The sequence below is a fragment of the Pundamilia nyererei genome, unplaced genomic scaffold (assembly GCF_000239375.1).
Source record: "Pundamilia nyererei isolate P.nyererei 1_Seehausen unplaced genomic scaffold, PunNye1.0 scaffold00178, whole genome shotgun sequence".
In the NCBI taxonomy this organism is placed as follows: Eukaryota; Metazoa; Chordata; class Actinopteri; order Cichliformes; family Cichlidae; genus Pundamilia; species Pundamilia nyererei.
The window spans coordinates 3,346-26,043 of record NW_005187579.1 but is presented as its reverse complement, the minus strand read 5'-3'; the positions used below and the strand labels follow the sequence as shown (position 1 = coordinate 26,043).

General features: G+C 38.7%; 3 protein-coding genes across 4 annotated transcripts; all 3 read left to right on the top strand.

The window, feature by feature from the left end:
- The first annotated feature begins 1,282 nt into the window (after positions 1-1,282).
- LOC102205372 (red-sensitive opsin) lies at positions 1,283-3,634 on the top strand. The gene is made up of 6 exons (XM_005746370.2): positions 1,283-1,463; positions 2,199-2,495; positions 2,629-2,797; positions 2,887-3,052; positions 3,144-3,383; positions 3,473-3,634. The coding sequence occupies exons 1-6, from the start codon at positions 1,361-1,363 to the stop codon at positions 3,569-3,571; spliced, it is 1,074 nt and encodes a 357-aa protein (XP_005746427.1). The 5' UTR covers positions 1,283-1,360; the 3' UTR covers positions 3,572-3,634.
- Positions 3,635-7,598: 3,964 nt separating this feature from the next.
- gnl3l (G protein nucleolar 3 like) lies at positions 7,599-13,169 on the top strand. The gene is made up of 15 exons (XM_005746369.1): positions 7,599-7,688; positions 7,785-7,828; positions 8,355-8,462; positions 8,547-8,663; positions 8,740-8,823; positions 9,521-9,656; positions 9,730-9,833; positions 9,955-10,099; positions 10,276-10,363; positions 11,070-11,247; positions 11,366-11,508; positions 11,598-11,734; positions 11,875-12,041; positions 12,153-12,324; positions 13,069-13,169. Exons 1-15 carry the CDS (start codon positions 7,676-7,678, stop codon positions 13,131-13,133), a joined length of 1,701 nt encoding a protein of 566 aa, XP_005746426.1. The 5' UTR covers positions 7,599-7,675; the 3' UTR covers positions 13,134-13,169.
- Positions 13,170-13,621: 452 nt separating this feature from the next.
- tfe3b (transcription factor binding to IGHM enhancer 3b) lies at positions 13,622-22,668 on the top strand. Of its 2 annotated transcripts, none has more exons than XM_005746368.1 (9): positions 13,622-13,769; positions 17,436-17,669; positions 17,808-18,032; positions 18,461-18,556; positions 19,233-19,344; positions 19,453-19,509; positions 19,702-19,777; positions 19,928-20,075; positions 21,295-22,668. In XM_005746368.1, the coding sequence occupies exons 2-9, from the start codon at positions 17,469-17,471 to the stop codon at positions 21,751-21,753; spliced, it is 1,374 nt and encodes a 457-aa protein (XP_005746425.1). In that variant the 5' UTR covers positions 13,622-13,769; positions 17,436-17,468; the 3' UTR covers positions 21,754-22,668. The 2 variants fall into 2 exon arrangements, with proteins under 2 accessions (XP_005746425.1, XP_013769678.1); XM_013914224.1 differs by having other exon boundaries at positions 13,622-13,794.
- Positions 22,669-22,698: the final 30 nt, after the last annotated feature.

Genomic DNA, 22,698 nt, shown 5'->3' with positions numbered 1-22,698 from the left:
AACACTTTGAATATTAGATCAATGGCCACAGATGCATTAGGTTCTCCGAAGGCTTACACAGATGCTCCAGTGCTTTTTCCTATATCAATTTAATCACATAATTAAGTAGCTACAGGAGTTATCATCCAGTTGTCACATAATTGCATGAGTTATTGTTAACGTGTGAAGTTGGATTTCATAAACAGCGACTTGGAACAGATCTCCCAGATACACACTATCCTGCAGAATAGTGCATCAGATAGAGGACAGAGGACAGAGGGACTTTAGACAGATTGCGTTCAGTGCTCTTTGTCAAAAATGTGAAAACACAATTGAATTTGCAACTCATGAAAAGATTTAAAAACACTCTCACGCAGTCTTGTACCATAAAATTACTACCAGCTTTTCAATTATCAGGCTTTCCCATAACCAAATGAAGTCTTCAATAGCCACCCTCACAGATCCATCATGAAGTGACTCATCTTGAATGAGCTAGTTCTAAATTTTATCATTTAATTTGTTTATTGTTTAAGTTACTTATTAGCCTAAAGACAATCATTCAAACAACCAGTTTCATGAGGCTTGCTCATACTGCTCATAAGTACAAAAAGTGTTCCTCCCTTTGCTTGCCACTTGCCATAAGGGCTATGACGTGTGTTGCAGGGTCAAAGGACTGTCAAAGAATCCGATGAACCCTCTATCCGGAGGGATTAAATGTGTCTTACTTCCCTCACAGGTCAACAACTGAAACCTGCACTATTATAGGACCGCGGATCTCCACTTCTTCACTAAAGCTGCTTTGAGAGTGCTATGCAAATCAGGGCTGACACATATACCTGTTAGGATCACAGTAGCATAAATATTAAATATTGCAAAGTGTCTGGATTTGACACCTCTCTGTATTCAAAAGTATAAGAAAGTAAACATTTTCTTTATAGGTTTAATGGTGATTTGAGAGATATATGCACTTTATGTTTCTACTTTTCATTTCTACATGGTTATAAACCAAATGAGCCACTAGAGAACTCAGTGTGGAAAAATTAGGACACAAAACTGGCATTTATTTGTTGGTCAAAGATCTTGAAACTAATCCTTATCTGAAGTCAGTGGACGGAAATCCACTTTCAAACAAGATTATTCTAGCATTTTGTCTTAACCTCATTAGTTGATTGTTTTAATTACAGTTCAGGGTTATTGCTTTGCCACTGTGCTGCACTGCCAATAGGCACATCACAGCTATAATTTGATTGTGACCTAATCCAATCATGGGTTTGTGAAGCATAGGTATAAAAGCAAAAGTCAGATCTGTAGCACCAAGCAGCCAAGGAGGTAGCAAGTGACAAGAAAGGCTAACAGCTCAGGACCTCCTTCTAAGAACAGAATGGCAGAAGAGTGGGGAAAACAAAGTTTTGCTGCAAGGCGGTATCATGAAGATTCAACCAGGGGATCAGCCTTCGCTTACACAAACAGCAATAACACCAGAGGTACGGTACCACAGTATTATTCTCTCATGAATTGACCGGCATAGGAGCTTGTAACAAAATAACAAAAGAAAAGATTGTTATTTGACTTGCTAGAGCTGGATTCAAAATCAGTCTTTTAGTCTTGAAACAATAATGTCTACTAATGATGCTGTATACAGTTGGGTGTGCATTTTTAAGAGTAACTGAAAACTGTTTTCGACCAGTGTTTGGTGGCATTCTTATTATAGTATTGTTACATCTTATTGGTAACAATCCTTTTTATGCATTCAGTTTGGTAACAAAGATCTGGGCTGTTTAAAAAAAAAAAAAAAAACACCCAGAGGCTCTTTTCATATAAAGATACTTATTTTAACTGTAATCTGATTCAAATCTAATGAAGTAGTTTGGACTGTTGTATGTCAAAATGGTGAATGATAACAGCACATAAGTAGTGCTGTGGTGCTGTTAGTGATTCTGTTAGTGATCTTTTCACAAGTACAAGTACACGTACAAGTACAAGTACTCTCACTTGTTGAGCTGCCATGCAAGGTCTGCCATCAGCAGCAACTTGGGTACAGGCTCTTTCTCCAAGAAAATCTCCCACACAAAGGGGGTCGAACCACGGACTTGAATCTGCTGCCTAAGGCATTTGAAAAGACACACAAACTGTTAGAACCACAGTTAGTGCAATGGAGAGAGGTTGTGCAAAAACATGAGATGCCAAATTGTTTTTTCTTTTTTTCTTTTTTTTTTTAGATCCCTTTGAGGGTCCCAATTACCACATCGCACCTCGATGGATTTACAATCTTGCAACACTCTGGATGTTTGTCGTGGTGGTCTTATCAGTCTTCACCAACGGTCTCGTCTTAGTGGCCACAATGAAGTTTAAGAAACTGCGTCACCCTCTAAACTGGATCTTGGTCAATCTAGCCATTGCTGATCTGGGAGAGACTGTTTTTGCCAGCACCATCAGTGTATGCAACCAATTTTTTGGCTACTTCATTCTAGGACACCCAATGTGTATCTTTGAGGGCTATGTTGTCTCAGTTTGTGGTAAGTGGCCACCGTTTTGTTATTTATTTTTTTTATTTTTATATTAAATGTAAAAGTATTTGAAGACAGGATTATGTCAAATGTAAGGCTGCAGGCTAAATAAACTTACTGAGTATCCTGCTTCTTTACACAGGTATTGCTGCTCTTTGGTCCCTGACAATCATCTCCTGGGAAAGATGGATAGTTGTGTGCAAACCCTTTGGAAATGTCAAATTTGATGCCAAATGGGCCACAGCTGGAATTGTCTTCTCCTGGGTCTGGGCTGCAGTTTGGTGTGCTCCTCCCATATTTGGATGGAGCAGGTAAACTACTCTGCTGCTTCTTTTAATGTCACAAATGCATACAAAGGCTTTTAAATATAAACTAGAGACTAAACATTTTCTTGCTTTAGGTACTGGCCTCATGGACTGAAGACTTCCTGTGGACCTGATGTGTTCAGTGGAAGTGAAGACCCTGGAGTACAGTCCTACATGATTGTTCTCATGCTTACTTGCTGTATCTTCCCCCTGGCTATCATCATCCTGTGCTACCTTGCTGTGTGGATGGCCATCCGTGCTGTATGCTACTTTAATTTGATTTTTATAATTTTCAGTTCAGAGATGTGAGAATAGAAGATTTGATCTCACATTCTTGATTTTTCAACCACAGGTTGCCATGCAGCAGAAGGAGTCAGAGTCAACCCAGAAGGCTGAGAGGGAAGTCTCCAGGATGGTCGTTGTCATGATCGTGGCTTATTGTGTCTGCTGGGGACCTTACACCTTCTTTGCCTGCTTTGCCGCAGCCAACCCTGGATATGCCTTCCACCCTCTGGCTGCTGCTATGCCTGCATACTTTGCCAAGAGCGCTACTATCTACAACCCAATCATCTATGTCTTCATGAACAGACAGGTGGGCTCAATATTAACACAAAGGTAAATTTACCCTGTCAAATCTGTTTTAGTTTTTAACATGCTTTTATTTCATTCCTTCCCAATCAGTTCCGCACATGCATCATGCAGCTCTTTGGCAAACAAGTGGACGATGGCTCTGAAGTCTCCACATCAAAGACAGAGGTCTCCTCTGTGGCTCCCGCATAAATATCCATGTTCTCCATTTTGGGAAAAAAAAGATAAATGTTTTGATTTGTACAGTAAATATTTATTGTTTCCTTTTTTCTTTCTTTTTTAGTAAATATAGCTTTCTCTGGCAAATAAAAAAGAAAAAAAATACACATAAAGAAAATGAATCATCATATTACTTGTCTTTTTTCAAATGTAAATAAAAATATCAAGCATATTTCAAGCTGTAGTGCTGGTGTATTTTATAACTACTAGTGTAGCAATTGTTTGACCACTATTGCTATTTTCACTGGTGTTATTTGGTATTAAGCAGGAGACCTTACAAACATTTGTGTCTTGAAATGCTGTAGCACAAACCTTCACATTTACTATACACTGCCAAAAGCACTTGACTGAATCAGGGAGTCGAAGATTTCCTCATTTTTATTTTCCACCTGGGATGTAACTTCACTCAAAAACGGGAAACCACTCCTCTTATCTTTAGCAGAATGGCCAACTTTTTGAGGATTGGTTGTTGGTTTTCTTCAACTGTCGCTGGAAGAAGAAGAACCAAACAAAACTTAATCACATACTATATATATGTGTTACAGCTCCAAATTAATGGTTCTTAAAAAATGTTAATGAAACAGCAGCAAGGCTAATTCTTAAATTTGTAAGAGATTTACTGGAATCAAAGGTTATTCATCATAATGTTAGAACTCAGAAAATGAAGCTAAATAAATAACTGAGGATCAAATAATTCTAAATGTATAGCAGTGAGCTAGTGTCAGATTTCCTTCTTACACGCCCATGTAAAGTTAAACATTTGCGTGACTATGCCTGAAAACGTTTATACCAAGAAAAAAAAAGGTTTTCAATATCTGTCAATTACACGTGCACACAAATCTGATGAAAATAAATACTAGATGTGACATTAAGATGAAGCTATTCACAAGAGAGTAATATTTGGTACACAGATGCAGAACAAAATCACATTTTGCTCACCTAGTTAAGGAAGTTCACACTAACAGCTTGTCTACATTCACATTAAAAACAAAAAGTGGAAAAGTTAACATCTTTAGAGTCATCCAGGAGCCTTTCACCTCCTCCTCTCCTACATGGAGTTCTTAACTAATGTTGACCTGTGAGTCAAGTGGACTAGAGGAGTGCACTGATTAAACCATTATGCCAGCTTTGGTAAATCTCACCCCTTCCCTCAAGCGAACTGTCAATCCGGAGAGATTAAAAGGTTCCAGAGCAAACTTGCCAGACGTGAAGGGTTACGGAGTAAACAGGTCAGACATCAGACGCCAACGTGAGGCGTTCCTGCTAATCTGATTTGTGAGGATGTGAGAAATTGTCACCTTCATTATCACGGCACTCACACTACCAGAACATCAAGAAACAGCTGCAAGAGCAACAGTGTCCTCTGATGCCTTGGGTAAAATCTGAACATGCTAAAACAAATACAAATGTGGCATTTAACATGTTATACTATATTAAACACCTGATCCAAAGTCTGGCACAGGACTGTACCCTTTAATGCTACAGATGTTGGGAGAATGGGACTGCCACCAACAGTGGGTGACGACAGGAAATCGTGAGGGTCATACAAAATGACACAGCATGGATGACAGAAATCATATATGCAGGAATAAATAACAATTTTGTGTTTCAACTCATTGTAGGGTGTCTTCCTCTCTCATGTTTATTAAAATAATTGCCAACATAGGACAGTATTGCCAGGAGTTGATACAGTTGGTACATTTTTAGTCCCTTTAAAGCATGACTCAGCAGTACAGGCAACACTAACTGAGTAAAAAAAAGTAAATAACCGATTTATAACCAGAAATGAGAGTAAAGGAAATTAGGAACTACTTACTGAACAGTTTGAATTGCAACAGCCAACCTCATTAAAAAGTAGAGCAACTTCACAAAGAAAGGCATTGGCAAATATTCTGCATTGGAAAAGAAGTAATAAAGTATTACTAAAGTAATACAATGTCTGACTGTGATTAGTTCAGGTTTAAAAATGGCTTATAACATTGTTAATCTTCAGGTGTACACCTTAAAGCCTCACATTCTGTTGTCAGGAGAATAAGACTACAATGTTCTCGAGAGCTTACAAAACATGACACAGTGGACTACGTTTTTTTTTTCTTTTTTAAAAAAAATATTGTTGATGCTCCCAAACTGCTAGTTTAAATCAAGAGTGAACTTAACTGTTTTCATTTAACATGCTAATGTTTTAATTAAAATTACTCTTCCTTTCTTTAACAAAACCGTATTCAGAATTTAATGGTAATTTTCACTTATACTTTGCATATAAAACAAGGTTAATATTAACATGTTTCACGTACCACTACTCTCTACTCCACTGATTCAATTCAGGGTCATGCTGAGGCTGGAGACTGTCCCAGGTGGGTGAGAGGCAGGGTGCACGCCGTAGGCTGCAATGATAACATGCATTTAATCATGCAAGTCTTTTTATTAAATATGATTATGGATGGACTGCCACTGATAATGCTTTTATTTTATTTATTTATTTATTTATTTATTTTTTAAAGACAGATTGCGAACTCAGAGTTCTTTGCATGCGCCACCTTTCTCAGCTTCAATAGTCGTCCTCTTTGAAATCAGGGGGGTTAAGATTGCAAGAGTTTGTTTTGATAACTTGAAAATATCATTATTAGCTATAATAGAAGTAAAAATAATGTCTTTATCAGCTATAATAACATTCTGGTAGTGTTTGCTGTTCATAAATAGAAAAAAATCACAATCTTTTACATTTCTCTGTTTTCTCCACATGGTTTAAGAATTGCAGTGTTCATTTATTATAACGACTTTTTATTAAACATCTTTTCTTATGTTTTGTTTGTTTGTTTGGGCTTCTTGTTTTTGTTGTTGTATTATTTTAACATGTTCAAAATAAAGCCACATTGCATCTCAATAAGGAGAGATCGTTAGAAGGAACTAAACATAACTTATTGATATACAGAATTCGATAAAGGTATTTGCCGATTAGACTCTGATGGCCCAAAAAAGCACAAATGGAATGACAGGGATTAGGGCAAGACCCCCGGAGTCTAGACACTGTTGGTAGAGATGGAGATGGAGGCTTGAATTGAGCCTGAGAATCAAGGGGGAGGTGGAGATGGGGAGGAGGTGGGGTGCACGAAGGCGTCTGCAAGGGAGACTGACTGATGAGCAGTGATATTTAAAGTACGCAGAGTGGAGGCTGGTTGGCTTAAAGTAGGCTGACTAGACCAGTGATGCCACAATGAGCTTGCAGCGTGGAAAAGTGAAAGTGATGTAAAGCTTAGATTAACCACCAAACACCTGGAAAGCAGACAGATATGTGACTACAAATCTTCCGCAATGAACTTATGCATAAATTCATTACATTGGTGCCAGAGCCATTTCAGTGAAGACTCTTTACCAGATGCATTTGCGTGAAATGTTGCATAACCTCAAAGTTATGCTAGGCCACTGTTTGAGCTGTCTCCTGGTTCCTGTTCTATGCATTGTAATGACTTTGGAATTACGTTAGAATCAAAAAACCGAATGAGAAAAACGATGCTGTCCAAAACATATTCATGAGTTAAAATGCTTAGAACTAGCCCCTGTCTCAAAAGTGCCTTTTTGTTATTTCTTGGTTAGCCCAAAACAGTTTCTGTTATAAGTTGTGCATTATAATGGTAATTACAACATATTACAATAATAATATTAAAACGCAAGCACTTAAATTCTCTATCTACGCTGTCAGTTACAACTTTTTGTTTTTAATATGAACTTTATTTAGAACAATAACAATGACAATCTCAAAGAGACAAGCGACATATTAAATCAATCAGAACAGAGTCACATCTCCTATACACCACAATGAAATCGACAGTAACTGAAAGTAAACATACATACATACACACACATATATATACATATGTATGCATATACATATGCATACATACACATCCATATTCACACATCTACATAAGTCAGTTACAACTTAAATACGTTTATTTTTCTAAGCTTTTATTTCGACATTTAACCGGATGTTGTTGTTGACGTCATCGTGTGCGCATGTCCACCTCTTTGGGAAGCAGTACACGTGAAGTCTGAGAAGAGCAAGGCTAGGGTGAAGTTATGTCTAAAGCTAGTAGGTATCCATCAGTTTATAGCTGAAAGTATTGACTCACTGAATGCGTGAAATGACATTTAAACGTCTTCGTTTTGTATTTTTTGCATTTAACAGAACAGAAACGAGCCAAACGACTCGGGTTCAGTGCGAAGTTTAAGGTGAGTGCTACAAAGCTAATGTTATCTGTCGCTAACTTTTAGTGCTGCCGGAGCAGTCAGTAATAGTTCGGTTGGTACTGAACTGGCGCTGAGAAGCCGTATGTAGTCGGTGTCACACTTTAAACGTTTTTCATGTTTTCACCAAACATTTAGGAAACATTTCATTGTGACGCCAAGACAAGCAAAAACATTGTAGGCACCACTGGGAGATCTATGACACTTTCATTAGTCCCTCGGTTGGGAAAGTCACAGTAGCAGGTTTACAGCGGAAAAATGAATAGAGCAGGAATAAATAGATGCGGGATAGCCAAAAACAACTGGACTATATGGTAATAAAAGTCAAATGTACACTGTGCATAGAGTATATTGTATTTGAGCTTATCAGTGGTAGTGATTTGTATCTTTACCATGGTTGGCTGCATTTATCATTCAATGTAAACAAGCCAGTAAAATGAATGCTTTTGCTTTCAAGTGCTGTGCTGATGAGCTAAAATATATTACAACTCCCTGTGTGTTTATCCTACAGGCTAAAGATGGAAGAAAGGGGGATGCTTCGGGGCGGAGAAATACAGAACAGTCCCCTGCTCAGACTGTCAAGGACAGCAGAAACCCAGAAGAAATCAGGAAACAAAGGGTATGTCCTTTGAAAGTCTTGGCTGTACCAGATTTGATGGCAAATTGGTGAATCTCTCTCTTATGTCACATCTTACTACATTAGCTTCAGGACCTTCAGGAGAAGCAGAAATTGTCTCGAGAACGAGAGCTTATGAAGAGGAGAAATTTGCAAACCTTCCAGAATGACATCCTTCAGCGACAAAGGGAGTTTGAGCAGAGGGTAAGCACGATACTTTAACTGCATACTTTACAGTTTGCTGCTGTGGTCATTACCATGTTCTTCTTTGTCCTCACAGGAGACAGCGATGCAGAGTTTAGAAAAGCATGTCAACTTTGAAAATGAGAATTCAAGGAAAGCATATTACAGAGAATTTAAAAAGGTATGTAATTGCACTGCACACTGGTCTGTATATGGACCACAACAAGAATTAATCTTCTTATTTTAGACTAAATGAAATTTTGACATTCTTTAAAATCACTCTGTATCATTCAGTATCTTATAGCCTGTTTCCTCTAGTACATACTCTGGTCGGCTTGGCTCGACTCAGCTCGGTTTTTAGGGTTTTCCATTAGGTGGTAGTACTAGGTACTTCAGCAGTAGTAGCTGGGTTCTCGACCTGGCTTCCAAGCAATCTGAGGTGATTCGAAAATGTGACATCAACAGACTGCATGCCACTAATTGGCTAGTCAGAGACATCACTCGAAGAGTCATGAAATAGTCTCTTTCACAAAAATCAATGCTGTCAGTTTTCGAACTCGAAAATGAGGGAATTGGTTACGCAAAAAACAACACTGTGATCCCAGGGACTGGCAAAACGACATACACCAAGCAGGAGTTTTACCATCGGCTTCACGTCCTCCTTTGTTGTGGTGTTTGTGTCACATACAAATGATGTCATGGGACTTTCACTCCATGTTGCTAAAATGACCACGTGCACATTAGCTGGTACCTGCTTGTTATGGAAAATGACTGAACTTGAGTCAAGCCAAGTAGGTACTAGTCAAAAAGGGCTATTAGAAACATGATGGATGAGAGAGGAGTTGACATGAGCGTTATTTGACATGCTGCTTTTTAAGGTTGTGGAGGCCTCTGATGTGATTCTGGAGGTACTGGACGCGCGTGACCCTCTTGGCTGCAGATGTCCTCAGGTGGAACAGGCGGTCATTCAGAGTGGAACGAACAAGAAGATAGTTTTAGTCCTCAATAAAATTGGTAAGAAGGCCACTAACATTGTACACATCTCATTTGTTTATTAAAATAGTAAATGGCTTTACTTTGGTTCCAGATTTGGTGTCAAAAGAAATAGTGGAAAAGTGGATAAAGTATCTTAGAAATGAGTTCCCCACTGTGGCTTTTAAAGCATCTACTCAGCAGCAGACTAAGAACTTGGTGAGTAGTGAAGCAGTTATGCTCTAATTATCTAGAAATAAAGATTAAATCCAGGCTGTACTTTGTTTTTAAATGTGACTCCGGCATGAACTCTGCACATTATGTCTCCTGCAATGGGAAGAAACGCAGCAACGTTCCAGTGACACAAGCCACCACAGAGCTTCTCAGCACCAGTGCTTGTATTGGAGCAGACTGCTTGATGAAGCTACTGGGCAACTATTGCCGCAACCTGGATATAAAGACAGCCATCACTGTAGGTGTTGTAGGTAAGTGCCGTGCCCTGAAATTCTGAGAGCACCAATAAGCTGGCTACAGACAATCTGTCTACACAAAATGTCTTCGAGGCCAGATTGAATCAAAGGTTACACACTGCTGTTTTTGTACCAGGTTTTCTTCTTTCGAGTAAATAGGATTTTTTTTTCGTTCCATTAATGTTTTGCAGGTTTTCCTAATGTTGGAAAGAGTAGTTTGATCAACAGTCTGAAACGAGCACGAGCATGTAATGTTGGAGCCACACCAGGTGTCACCAAGTAAGTACACATTAACATGCTCAACCTGCATGCCTACACTTGTTTTCTAGATTTACTCTGTGACCCTGAAGCGTGAAATGATTTCCAGAAAATTAGAATGTTTGAAACTTTTTGATACTGGAATGTTTATTGAACTTTCTGACATTTTTTTTAAAATATTAAGTTAATACATCTATTATTGTGAGTTTCACGTAATTTTTGGTACATCAGCATTTTTGTGCTTTTTTTTTTTTATTTTTTAACTTTTTTGGGGGGTGGGGATCAAAACACTTGCACAAATTTGACAACTTGCTTTAAGTCTTGCTTTGTTTCCTGAAAAGTGAGTGAACATGAGTCACAGCCCCTGCCCAGATTTAGAGTTTTTATTATTACAGCTTAGGAAAGCTAATTAATGTTCACATTTGTGAAGTAGGTACTTGTGAAAAACAAGTTGCATTATGGTAATTAATTAATGTTCCATCATTCAACTTCATCATCTCAGCTATAAAAATAAAAAAATAATTCCGTTTTTACACACACACACACACACACACACACACACACACACACACACACACACACACACACACACACAGGGATGCAACCTCAGTGTAGTGAGGGCATACTTGGCAACTGTGCCAACTTTATATGTTCGTCTAACAAGACACAATTATGATGTGCATATTAATCCTGCCATGGTGTTCTTGATGGGTTTTCTGGATTTCAGGTGTCTTCAGGAGGTACATTTGGACAAACACATAAAGCTTCTGGACTGTCCCGGTATTGTCATGGCAACATCAACGACAGACGCCGCAATGATTCTTCGCAACTGTGTTAAAATCGAACAGCTTGTTGATCCCCTTCCACCCGTGGAAGCCATCCTCAGAAGGTGCAACAAGGCACAAGTAGGTCATGCTACCTCTTCAGCAACTGTACTGAATGATAACACTGCAACTGTACTGAGCACTGAATAATAAGTAGTTCAAACAATGGCTTTGGGGTTTTTTTTCTTTGGAAACACAGATCATGGAGCACTACAGTGTCCCAGACTTTCATACAGCTCTGGAGTTCTTGGCATTGCTCGCCCGTCGGCAAGGCAAACTGAGGAAGGGGGGGCTGCCGGACACTGACAAGGCAGCCAAGAGTGTACTAATGGACTGGACCGGGTTGGTATAGCTTTTTTAAGTTTTAGAAATGATATTGAAGCAACGGCTCAGTTTAAGCACTGTTAAATTCACGAAGTTATGTTTCTTAGGGGAAGGATTAGCTACTTCACACACCCTCCAGAGACACACACTCTTCCTACACACGTCAGTGCTGAGATCGTTACAGAAATGGGAAAAGCCTTTGACTGGGACGAGCTGGAAAAGGGAAATCAGGAGGTTCTTGCAGGTAAGCAAGTTATAATTAACAGTATCACAGTCAGGCAAATTAAATGGAACATGATGATAATATAAAACCACATGATTTGATCATGTAAACCTGTTCAGATAACTTTAGACTAAATGGTTTGTGCTTTCCTCTGTGTCCAGAGTCGTCTTGTCCTGACATTCAAATGGGATTCTGCATGGAAACCACTGGGATGACACAGGGAGGCCAGGGCGAGTTGCACTGTGATCTGGGCTTGGAAGGAGGATCAGTGGAAGCATCATCCTCGAAAGAGGAAACTGAATCTATGGAGGATGATCAGGATCCAGAGGTGAGAAGCAGCAGTAGCCTTAAATTGTGGGTGAATTATAGAATATGATGACTGTGAATGCTGTTATTCATCTCACGTTTTATTTCTGCTATTTTGTTCCATTCAAAACAGTTTGGACCAATGACAGTGGAAATAAAATCACAGAAAAAGACAGAGGTACCTGCAACGGATGCTGCATCCAAGGCTCCGGATTTAAAGAATATCTTGAACGTGGACCCGCTGCTGCAGGGTCAGGCACTCCTGGCTGCGGGCAAGAAGAGGAAGAAGCTACAGAAAAGAGCTGGTTTGTGCAATTATTCATCTCAGTGTAATACTAATACTCACATTTTAGATATTTTACAACTGCTCCATAAATCCAGTTGACTACATTCAATTCACTAATATAATTCACATCCTTTTTAAAACACTGTGGAAGTAATGATTCATGGGTCTGTGTTGCGTCCTCTGGCACTGTTTCAGCATTGTTTATTGATGATTTTAACTGATAACTTATCGAGTGCACCGTAATACTCTGCACAGACTCAGATAAAAGCAGTAAAATTGATTGGACCGTGCCTCACAGGACAGCTAAACAGTGATCAAAAATATGATAAGAAACCAGCTCACAGCTTTTCTTCATTAGCCAAGTCAGTCATGATCACAATTCAAAGAAGTATGCATTTCACTTAATTAAATTATTGTGTTTGTTTTGATATTAGCAACTTTCTTTCATAAACCATTGTAAGTAAAAAGTAGAAAGACATCCTGAGCTAAGATCAGAACAAATCTATCAAGCGAGTTGGGTTTCCTCACAAAAATGTCGCTATACAGAGATAAAATTATTGATGTATTTGGAAAAGAAACCTCTGCTGCTAGCAGTTTTGTCAGCACAGAAAGTCGTGGTATCAACCAGCTCCTCAGTTTTTGTCCAAAAGGTTGCTTGTATGTGATTTGTGACACTTTTAGCATTTTTGTTTTTAAAATTTATTATAGAAATGATCTAGATTTTGCCCTAATGCTTTATGGGTTCTTTTTCTTTGCTCTGCAGACAAACTTGCCACCAAACTCTCGGACACATTGACATCTGCAATGGACTTCTCATTTTCAGACTAAAATATTACCAAAATAAAATGATGAATTTAATGAATCCATTTTGGTGGTTTGTCTTTCTTTGACATGGCTATTATTGTTGTTGGGTTAAACATGTGCAGCAGTGAACCTGAGAAAAATTGTTTCTGAGGCCCTTAATACTTTCTTTGAAACTAAGTTTTTTTTTTTTCTTTTTTTTCTTTGTTTGTTTTTTTTTTGTTTTTTTACGTCGTCCCTGGTAGATTATATTCCTGTTCAGACACCGGGTATTATAAATATTGCGATTTGAATAGTTGTAATATTATTGATGTAATACTTATACTAAGAATTACTTCTTTACTTTTTTGAATAGCTAACCTCTGCGTAACTATTGTTACAGACTAACATATATTAAAATGTGTCACATTTATGAATTATAGCAGCACTTCAATACTATAAGAGGACACTTTATTCAAGATATCGTTTTGAAAATACAACTTTAAAATTAACAAGTTCCGGGTAAGTTGCGTAAGATGACGTAAGGCCGTCGGCCTGAGGTAAACAACGGTAGAGCGGAGGCTAGTGACTATCAAGTTAGTTTTCACGGATCTGAAGAAATGGCAAAGAAAGCGAAGGACTCAGTGGATGTGTGGCTGTAACTCCTCTTACACTAATCAGATAGTACGTATCTTTAATCTGAAATAAGGTATGTAGCTGTGTAGCGTTAGCTTGTCGCAATGAGGGCTAGCTAGCTCAGATTCAACTTCCTATTTTTACTTGGCCGTCGAGGGGTCGTACGAGTACTGAAATAGCACTGCCTTCAGCTAAAATAGCAACCTTCTAACAAGTGGACTATCACTGGATAGCTTCAAAGTAAATAGTATACGATGGAAATTCTAGCTTGAATTGCTTGTCCTCACATAACGTTGATCTGGGCCCGTTAGCAGCACTGAGCTGTCAAACGAACACCGCCAATTCATGACGATAGAACCTAGCTTGCCAAAAATAGAAATTACGAAAAATGTGTAAAGTAAACAGCAACCTCCCAACTGTCTGTCTAAATGGTTCCAGAGTTAACCCATTTAAATGATGTTGTTAAAACTGAATTGGATCTTTTATGTTGTCAGGGGGGAATCTCTGTTAAGAAGGTAGGCGACCACTATTTCAGTTTCAGTTTTCAGTTGTATTTGTCATATGCAAGTTAGCACAGGGTCAACATCGCAATGAAATGTATTTGACGAGCAGAAGACAGTCACTCAGCAGAATGGTACAGTAGAAAAAAATAAAATAAAATAATAAAAAATAAATAGAAAAATAGTAAGAGCAAAATATTAAAAAGATGCAGTAAAAGAAAAATATTTTCAGTTAACTGACTAAATATATATATATATAAATGTATGTACACACTAGTGATTAAATAAAGAAAATCTTAATGTGGGGGGCGGGCAGATGGGATATTGCACAGGAATGAGCAGCAGTACAAACTAAACAGTACAAAAGTACGCCTGCCGTGCGGCGAGTAGGCGGGGTCTGTACTCAGTCTGCCTCGACCAAATTATCGACACACTTCAAGCAACAATGCAATCTTAAACTAATCACTACGCTCGCAGAAAATAGACAAAGGATGATCACGGGTATTTTTTTCCCCATCTGTGGTGTTTTTATCTTGTCAGTGAGTAATGACACGCAGACAAGATAAAAACTGTCGAACTGTTACAGTTCAATGGCTTAAAGTGACACCAACTCCCTTTGGTGTTCGTCTGCCTAAAAGTGATTGTCTGCCAAAAACTGATTTCCAATGTTTCCGTGTATTTTTTTTTATGTGTAATATCTTTACGTATGTTCGTAAATAGACTTCGGTGAACAGGGTTTACAAAGGGGTTATATATAGAATTAAAAAATTATCAGTTTTTCAAGTATCTTCACAACTCTGTGTTATTGTACTTACATTATAACCAATCCGGTCCTTTATCCCTACTTAAAATATTTTTACAGAACTATTGTAATATTTGCTGCCATTTCTGCTGTCCTCTTGGCCAACTTACTCTTACAAAAGACATTTTTAATGTTAATGAGATTGTTTTTAACTGCAAAAATAAAGATTATATAAAAGTCACTGCCAAAAAACTGATCGTGGCTTCTACCTTGTTACACGAATGTTGTTTGTGGCTCAAGATGACTTTATGTCATCCATGAGGGATGCATTTGACATATGTTTCATATATTATAGCCCAACAAGTTACTTATAGCAGTTTAAATACGAGCAATCAATTTTTGGCAAATACCGGAAATCAGTTTTTGGTAGACAATCACTTTTTGGCACAACACCTGCATTTGCCGAAAAATGCCCGTATTTAAACTGCTGTAAATGACATGTTGGCCTATAATCTATGAAACATATGTTATATATATATTTATGTTAATATATATGAGATATATTCTTAACTTTGAGCCACAAACAACATCCCCATCACCAGGTAGAAGCTGCAATCCAATCCGTTTTTGACAAAGTGATTTTTATATATAATTTATCTATCTAGCTAAACACTCTCACTGCCATTAAAAAATATCTTTTTAAAGAGTGATCTGGGCCAGAGGGTATCAAAAAAGCAACAATATAACATAACATTTTTTAATTAAATTTTTTTTTTAGAATGACATTTTGTTAATTTTTGTCTGTTTTTGTTTTATACTTTGTCATCCCTGTTTGAAGCACTTTGTGATCTTTTATCTAGAAAGGTGCTATATAAATAGAACTTTACTTACTTAATATTTCTGTTAATTTTCATCAGAATAAGTGTCTGTTTCTGCAAACATATTTTAAGTGGCCAAATTCATAAAGTAACTTGCAAAAGAGGTAATTTCTTTTTTTATATATACACCCACTCCAACACTCATGTTTACAGTAATTTCACTAATATAAGCATAGACATCATGATCAATTGTGGGTTAACAACACTCTTGGGACACTCCCAATAGGGTTTAAAAATCTGGGACTTTCCACCAGTTGCTCTTGGAACTGAAGAAGCTTGTCGGATGAGAGGTGAAACATCAAGAAATTTAAAGAAGTCCAGTCACTTTTCTTTCAAAGCTCCTTACAAAGAAATGACACATAAAAAATGCATAGAAACATCGGAAATTTTTTGGCAGATGGTCACTTTTTGGCATAACGCCCAGCTGATGTTTTTCCTTTTCTGAGAAATCACTTCTCTTGTATGGAATTACTAAGGTTTCAGAATTTTCTGCAAAATATCTGTGTGAGTGTGGTGTAATAGAATATCAATCCATGTATGTTTAATTACATTTGTTTAAAAAATAATAATTCTGAAGTATTCAGATGTGCAAAAAAAGGTGTATTAATCTATGTAAATATATATATATAAGTGCCAACTTGGTCTAATACAAGGTGCTGGAGATGTAAACAGATACACATATTTGCAGATCTGCTGTGGCTGAAGTGCAACAAAGAAATGTAAGCAGCAGACCAGTTGGCCTTTTTAAGTTGTCTCCAGTTCTTGGGCCAAACTTTGTCTTTTCAGCCATTAATATTTATATATGCACTTATATGCACACACATACTTTAAATGCACTTCAACAGTTTTCTGTACACTTTTAAGCATGCACTTGGAGAGCCCTTAACAAATGTACAAATCTTTGTGCAAAAATGGGCTGAGATACAGTTACACAATTCTTCACATTCGTAAATAATTCTGTTGCGATAGTAACCTTGTAATGCTCATTGGGACTGCTGAGCATGGTTGAAACAAGATCTATTTGAGTCTCCTGTGTCTCTGAGTAACAGATACAACTGTCCCGGACATAACAGAGGGTATATATTAAAAAAAGGGGAAGTGAAAATGAGAATAAAGAAGTCGGGGCTTGAAGAAGCTTTAAAGGCAGCAGATTAGAGAAACTAGATTTGTATAAGTACCATTGTAACTAAGTAACAGTCCCACTACTAATTCAAGATCTTAACGTATTTTAACGTATTTAAATGACTGATTGAAAACCAACAGCTTTCGGGGGTGTTGCAGTCTTACTAATGGTGTTGATTTGTTTGGCATTTTAAAGTAATTTGTTAACATTTTTAATGAAAACAGTTTTGTTAAGTTGTACAATTATGTATTGAATTCTACAGGTCATATCACAAACTTCTGATGGCTTTGGAACTTAATTACTCAGATTATTTCAAACCAAACTAAGCATTTTCTATGTAAATGTATTTTAGACCTGGCAGTGACATCTGGAATTCTCATCAGAATATTAAAGTGTAGGATTCTGATTGTGGATTGAGTGGTGTAATAACATCGCATGCGTGGTGTAATAACATCGCATGCTGTCCTACAGGTCCATCCCTAGATCCCTGGATCCGTCTCAGCCATGTCGTCACGTGTGTTGCTGCGGCAGCAGCTGATGCGGGAACAAGCCCAGGAGCAGGAGAGACGCGAGGCTCTTGCTCAGCAACAACAGGCATCTGCCTCTCAGCTTCGGGCCACCAACTCGACTCCAGCTATCTCTGTCACTCTGCCACCTAATGCTGCCCGGCCCCCTCCAGCACAGGTGCCCGTGGAGGTGCTGAAAGTAAGAGCGACCTGTTTTGTTTTAAATTTTTAGCACTGTGTGTGTGTGTGTGTGTGTGTGTGTGTGTGTGTGTGTGTGTGTGTGTGTGTGTGTGTGTGTGTCAGTCCACCAGCCCCTAACAGCTGTTTGAATGATCAGGTGCAGACCCATTTGGAGAACCCCACCAAGTACCACATCCAGCAGGCACAGAGGCAGCAGGTGAAGCAGTACCTCTCCACCACTCTGGGAAACAAGGCGATTCCTCAGACCTTGTCTCTGTCCCCCGCCCCCCAGTCCAGTTCTGCCCCAGAAGTGGCCCCTACTGCCAGCAGCGCCCCTAATAGTCCTATGGCGCTGCTCAACATCGGCTCCAACAAGGAAGAAGTAAGGGGAATTCCAACATTGATACCAGTAGTTAAATTTCCTGTGTGCGAGTTTCATTTGATGATACAGCAGATTACATAACCTTTTCAGTAGAATATATGTTGCTCTCTTCTTGCTCAATTAGCTTGTGTTTGCTCTGTAACAATGTGCCTGAAGGTCCCACTGTGAGGGTGCATGCTCTTTGTTGTCATACTCTCGTTGGCCTTTCGTCACAATAAGATGTTAAATACTGCACCGGCAGAATAACCGTGCCAGCACGTCTCACGCACGCATCACTGTCTTCCAAATGACGCCTCTTTAAAGCTCTCACATTGGGCTCAGATGTCTAGTGTTGCCACCTGGATTGTTTTTATACAGTGTAAATACATATTCATTACTATCACACCATTTACCTTCTGCCACGTTTGTCTCATTGTCTGTTTTTCTAGATTGACGATGTGATCGATGACATTATTAGCCTTGAATCCAGTTTTAATGACGACATCATTACGTTGATAGACTCAGGTCTTCAGCTGCCTAGCACGGTATGAAGAACTATGCATTTATTGTTCTCTCCTGAACTTCCTTTTTGAAGGTTCCTCTCCAGTTTAGAGCTTCTTCTTTAATAGTGCAGTAACAGAATAACGCAGACAGCTCCAAGTGAGTACGCTCTGTGAATGGGCGGTCTCTTTCATGTGTGGAATTCTGAAAGTTGTAAGAGCAAATATACACTTGTAGCACTCAGTTACCATTCGTCACAGAAGTGTTTCATGGGCAGGGTAAAGCTATCAGTGGATACAAGACATAGAGAAGTGAGACAAAGTCATAAAAAGTACACGGCCAGGTCAAGAAGTAATCTGCAGGGAAGAAACAGGTTTCCAAAATTTCACCGCAAAGCAAAAAATGAGGATTATGGTGATGATTTTGGAGGGCAAGAAAAAGCAGCTGACTGAGGTAAAAAGGCTTTTTCTGATTTTTGAATTGGCACTGGGTAGTCTTCATCTTTGATTTGCAATAGAATATAAATGGTGGGGTTTTTCTTTGCTGTTATTATGTAGCAGCCATTTCTTTTTGATAGCATCTGTCTGATCCACAGAAACCTGCTTTGAGTCTATTTTGAACTCACAGAACCGATTGCTCTAAATGAAAGCAGCAGCATTTGCTTCAGAGTAGTCAGGCACTATTTAAGACCTATATTGGAACATGTTGTTTGTTGTGCAGCTCCCAGGAAACCTCTTGGATGTGTACCATAGCCCGGGAATGGCAGCGCCTACTCTTACTGTCAGCAACTCCTGCCCTGCTGATCTTCCAAAAATTAAAAGGGAAATTACTGGTATAGTAACTTCCTTTTATAAACACGTGTCCTGTTTCATTTATTTATTTGTTTTTTAATAAACAGTTTAGCTTTTCGTAACATGAACGCTAACATTTTGTCTGTCAGATTCAGATGCCAAAGCAATAATGAAAGAAAGGCAGAAGAAAGACAATCATAACCTCAGTAAGTCAAACCTTTGTTTGAGGTCATTTTTTTTAACTTCTTGTTTGAATATGATTACAATAAAAATATAGACCGCAATGCAGATTCAGAATCACAACATCCTATTTACTTATTCGTACACTTCTGCTTAATACCAGCTGATTGTTAGAGGTAACCTCGTGTGCCTTTGCTTCCTCTCTTTGTTGGTTGCAGTTGAGAGGAGGCGTCGATTCAACATCAATGACCGCATAAAGGAGTTGGGCGCTTTGATACCGAAGTCATCAGACCCGTAAGTGGGATATTCATTTTCCACTGCTCACATGAAGTTACACTGTTTGAATTTTAATGCCTTGGGGCCACACATGCGGTGTATAAATCATGATCTTGTCCTCTGCTTCTGTTGTCTTTCCTGTCTTTACTGACATCGCAACAATGACAGAGAGATGCGCTGGAATAAAGGTACCATTCTCAAGGCTTCTGTAGACTACATCAGGAAATTGCAGAAGGAGCAGCAGAGAGCCAAGGATGTTGAGATGAGGCAGAAGAAGCTGGAGCAAGCCAACCACTCCTTAATGTTACGCATCCAGGTCAGTGTTCAGTTCGGTTTTATTTATGTAGCGCTGTTTTACAGGAATGGTTATCTCAAAGTGTGTTTTGTTGTAAGATGAAGACATTAGTGAGAGAATCCTGACAATCGGATGAGGCTGTATGAGAAAGCTCCATTTTAACAGGAAGAGATCTCTAACAGAACCAGACTTGACAATGGGCAGACATCTGCCATGACCAGATTGCGGTCATGGCTTTGTTGGGTTGATGTGGTGGGTTTGCAGTGAGGTCATGATATGGCTTGATCTTCGAGGGCTTGCTAACTGTGGATTTTACAGCCATTAAAAACAAATATCTAGTATGGACATATATGCTCTCTTGAGTTCCATCTTCTGAAGGCTTTTCAGGGAGCTTTTAGAACAGCCTTATAATAAGTAATAGAATAGTGCATCTTAGAAGCTTATGTATGAACAAATATTTCAGCATCACTCCGAAAAAGGATGCCTCCGATTTACTCGGCAGAGAAAAGAAGGCTTTCTTAATTTTCTTGTTAAAGAAAACATTCTTGGTCAAAAATAATCGATTCTTCAGAGTGTTACAGGAGGCCAAGGTAGTGCCATCCAGACTAAGAATGCGTCTAAATAGGAATGGATCTGAATGGATGTGTCTGGGGAACAATGGTGCATAATTTCTTGAAAGTCAAAGAAAATCAAAAGCCATTTGTCCACCTTTGCTGTTTAGGTGTAGACAGAAATGTAAGCAGGGCGTGAACTGTTTGTCTTCATAAATGTAGTGACTTCCACGTCCTTGGCCCTGCTCTGTTGTTGTCTTTTCACTCATATTTTTTCTAAACAAAGAAGGTCTTTGAAGAAATGTCAGTGTAACTGTCGTCACTACTGTAATACATACAGTAAGTCTGTGAAGTGTCTGCACTCATCCTGTTGGTTTACTCAGACATAAAGTTTGCACAAAATAGGTGAAATCCACAAAATGTTATGTTTGCTTTATCTAGTTCTCAACTATTTATTTTTCTTCTTTATTGCAAATTTGGATCAACCAAAAATTCAGACTTGCTTTGTTCCATCTGTGTTTCATCTTGTTTAGACAGTTTTTTGGGTGTAAAGTTTAACACGTGGAATGAATTTTTCAATGCAAAAACATAAAAGGAGCTATGCAGTATAGGAGTGCAATAGATTATGCAATAATGACATGAGTGATTTCTGGCCATCTGATTAGAAAACATGCTGTTCTTGTTTTCAGGAACTGGAAATGCAGGCACGGCTTCACGGACTCTCAAACTCCAACAGCGTCTCTGCTCTGAGCTCCGACCCTTCTCTGCTCCAGCAGCAGTCCACAGTTCCACAGAGCAGCCAGTCTCTGGCTCCCAACACAGGAGGAGCCTCCAACCAGAACCTCCTCGGTCCGGCAGCAATTGGACAACCTTTGCCTGCCTCCTTCCTGTCCCCACCCTCCTCAGACTCTCCCGCCGGACTCACCATAAGTAGTCCGCTGGACCTGGGCAGCCTGAGCTTCGCTGAGCTCGATGACCCCCCGGCCTCCGCCCTCTACTCCGATATGGGTTTGGGAGACATACTTATGGATGACGGGTGCACTCTGTCTCCAGAGAGGATTGGCGAGCCACTGTTTTCTCCTTTGTCACCGGGTGCCTCTAAAACCAGCAGTCGCAGGAGCAGCCTTGAGATGGACGAGGACTTGTGATGATTTGCGTGTGGTCAGAGACTCAGTAGGGACAAGAATGTCAGGAAGTGCAGTTTATCCTTAAACAACTATGGCCTATTTATAGAACTGCACAACTGAACTTTAAAAAGTCAAATTTAACTATAATTATGAACAAAACTAACACCAGAAGACAGCAAATTTTAATTTTTCTTTGTTTGTTTGTTTGTTTTTTGCTACACAAATTCATTATAATTGTTCCTGTTTGGAGCCAGTCAGACATCAGATGATTATGTCTGAGTTTCTGAATGCAATCTTAGTATAAAATGCAATATTGTACAATAGGGGCATGGACCTAGCATTAAGAAATGATACATTCTTAAATAGTTGTTAAGATTTCTTCAGAGATTTTAAGAGGGATATAAGGTTTGCTTGAATTTATTATATGCATATTTGTAGGGAAGAAAGCTGTGAGGTTTCTTTTTCGTGACAGGACATGTTTGGCACAACTAACTTGTCAAGAAATGCCAATATATAGCATATATTTCATGCGTGTGTGTTTTTGTTTTTTGTTTTTCTTCAGACTGACTGGAATCAGGGTTTGTTAAAAGCAGTTGCATACTCATGCGTGTTGGGTTGTATCACCAGCAACTACAGAAGGGATCTCTGTAAAAAAGTGAATTGGCACATTGTGTAGTAGTTACAGCACATTGTAAATAAGAGTCTTTTATTTTGAGCAAGTTCTTTGCACCTTATTTTATGGCAGTCTATGCATTTTAAGAAAGCTTGTGTCTGTTTTTATTACTACTACATACAGCGGACAACTAAGGCCCAGGTCGCATGTATTTGTAATAAAACCTTAAAGGCGGTGAAAAAACGTCACATGCTGCTGCAGCTAGTTAGCCAAAGCAGGATTTCTTCCAGAGTAGCTACAAATTACAAATCAGCATTTTTACATTTACATTTATATATATATATATATATATA

Coding starts and splice junctions, on each gene's coding strand:
- LOC102205372 (XM_005746370.2), top strand. CDS start 1,361: ATGGCAGAAGAGTGGGGAAAACAAAGTTTTGCTGCAAGGCGGTATCAT. Junction 1,464..2,198: donor AAACAGCAATAACACCAGAG/GTACGGTACCAC, acceptor TTTTTTTTTTAG/ATCCCTTTGAGGGTCCCAAT. Junction 3,053..3,143: donor TGTGGATGGCCATCCGTGCT/GTATGCTACTTT, acceptor TTTCAACCACAG/GTTGCCATGCAGCAGAAGGA.
- gnl3l (XM_005746369.1), top strand. Junction 9,834..9,954: donor AGCAGCAGACTAAGAACTTG/GTGAGTAGTGAA, acceptor TGCAATGGGAAG/AAACGCAGCAACGTTCCAGT. Junction 12,042..12,152: donor AGGATGATCAGGATCCAGAG/GTGAGAAGCAGC, acceptor CATTCAAAACAG/TTTGGACCAATGACAGTGGA.
- tfe3b (XM_005746368.1), top strand. CDS start 17,469: ATGTCGTCACGTGTGTTGCTGCGGCAGCAGCTGATGCGGGAACAAGCC. Junction 17,670..17,807: donor TGCCCGTGGAGGTGCTGAAA/GTAAGAGCGACC, acceptor TTGAATGATCAG/GTGCAGACCCATTTGGAGAA. Junction 19,510..19,701: donor GAAAGACAATCATAACCTCA/GTAAGTCAAACC, acceptor TGTTGGTTGCAG/TTGAGAGGAGGCGTCGATTC.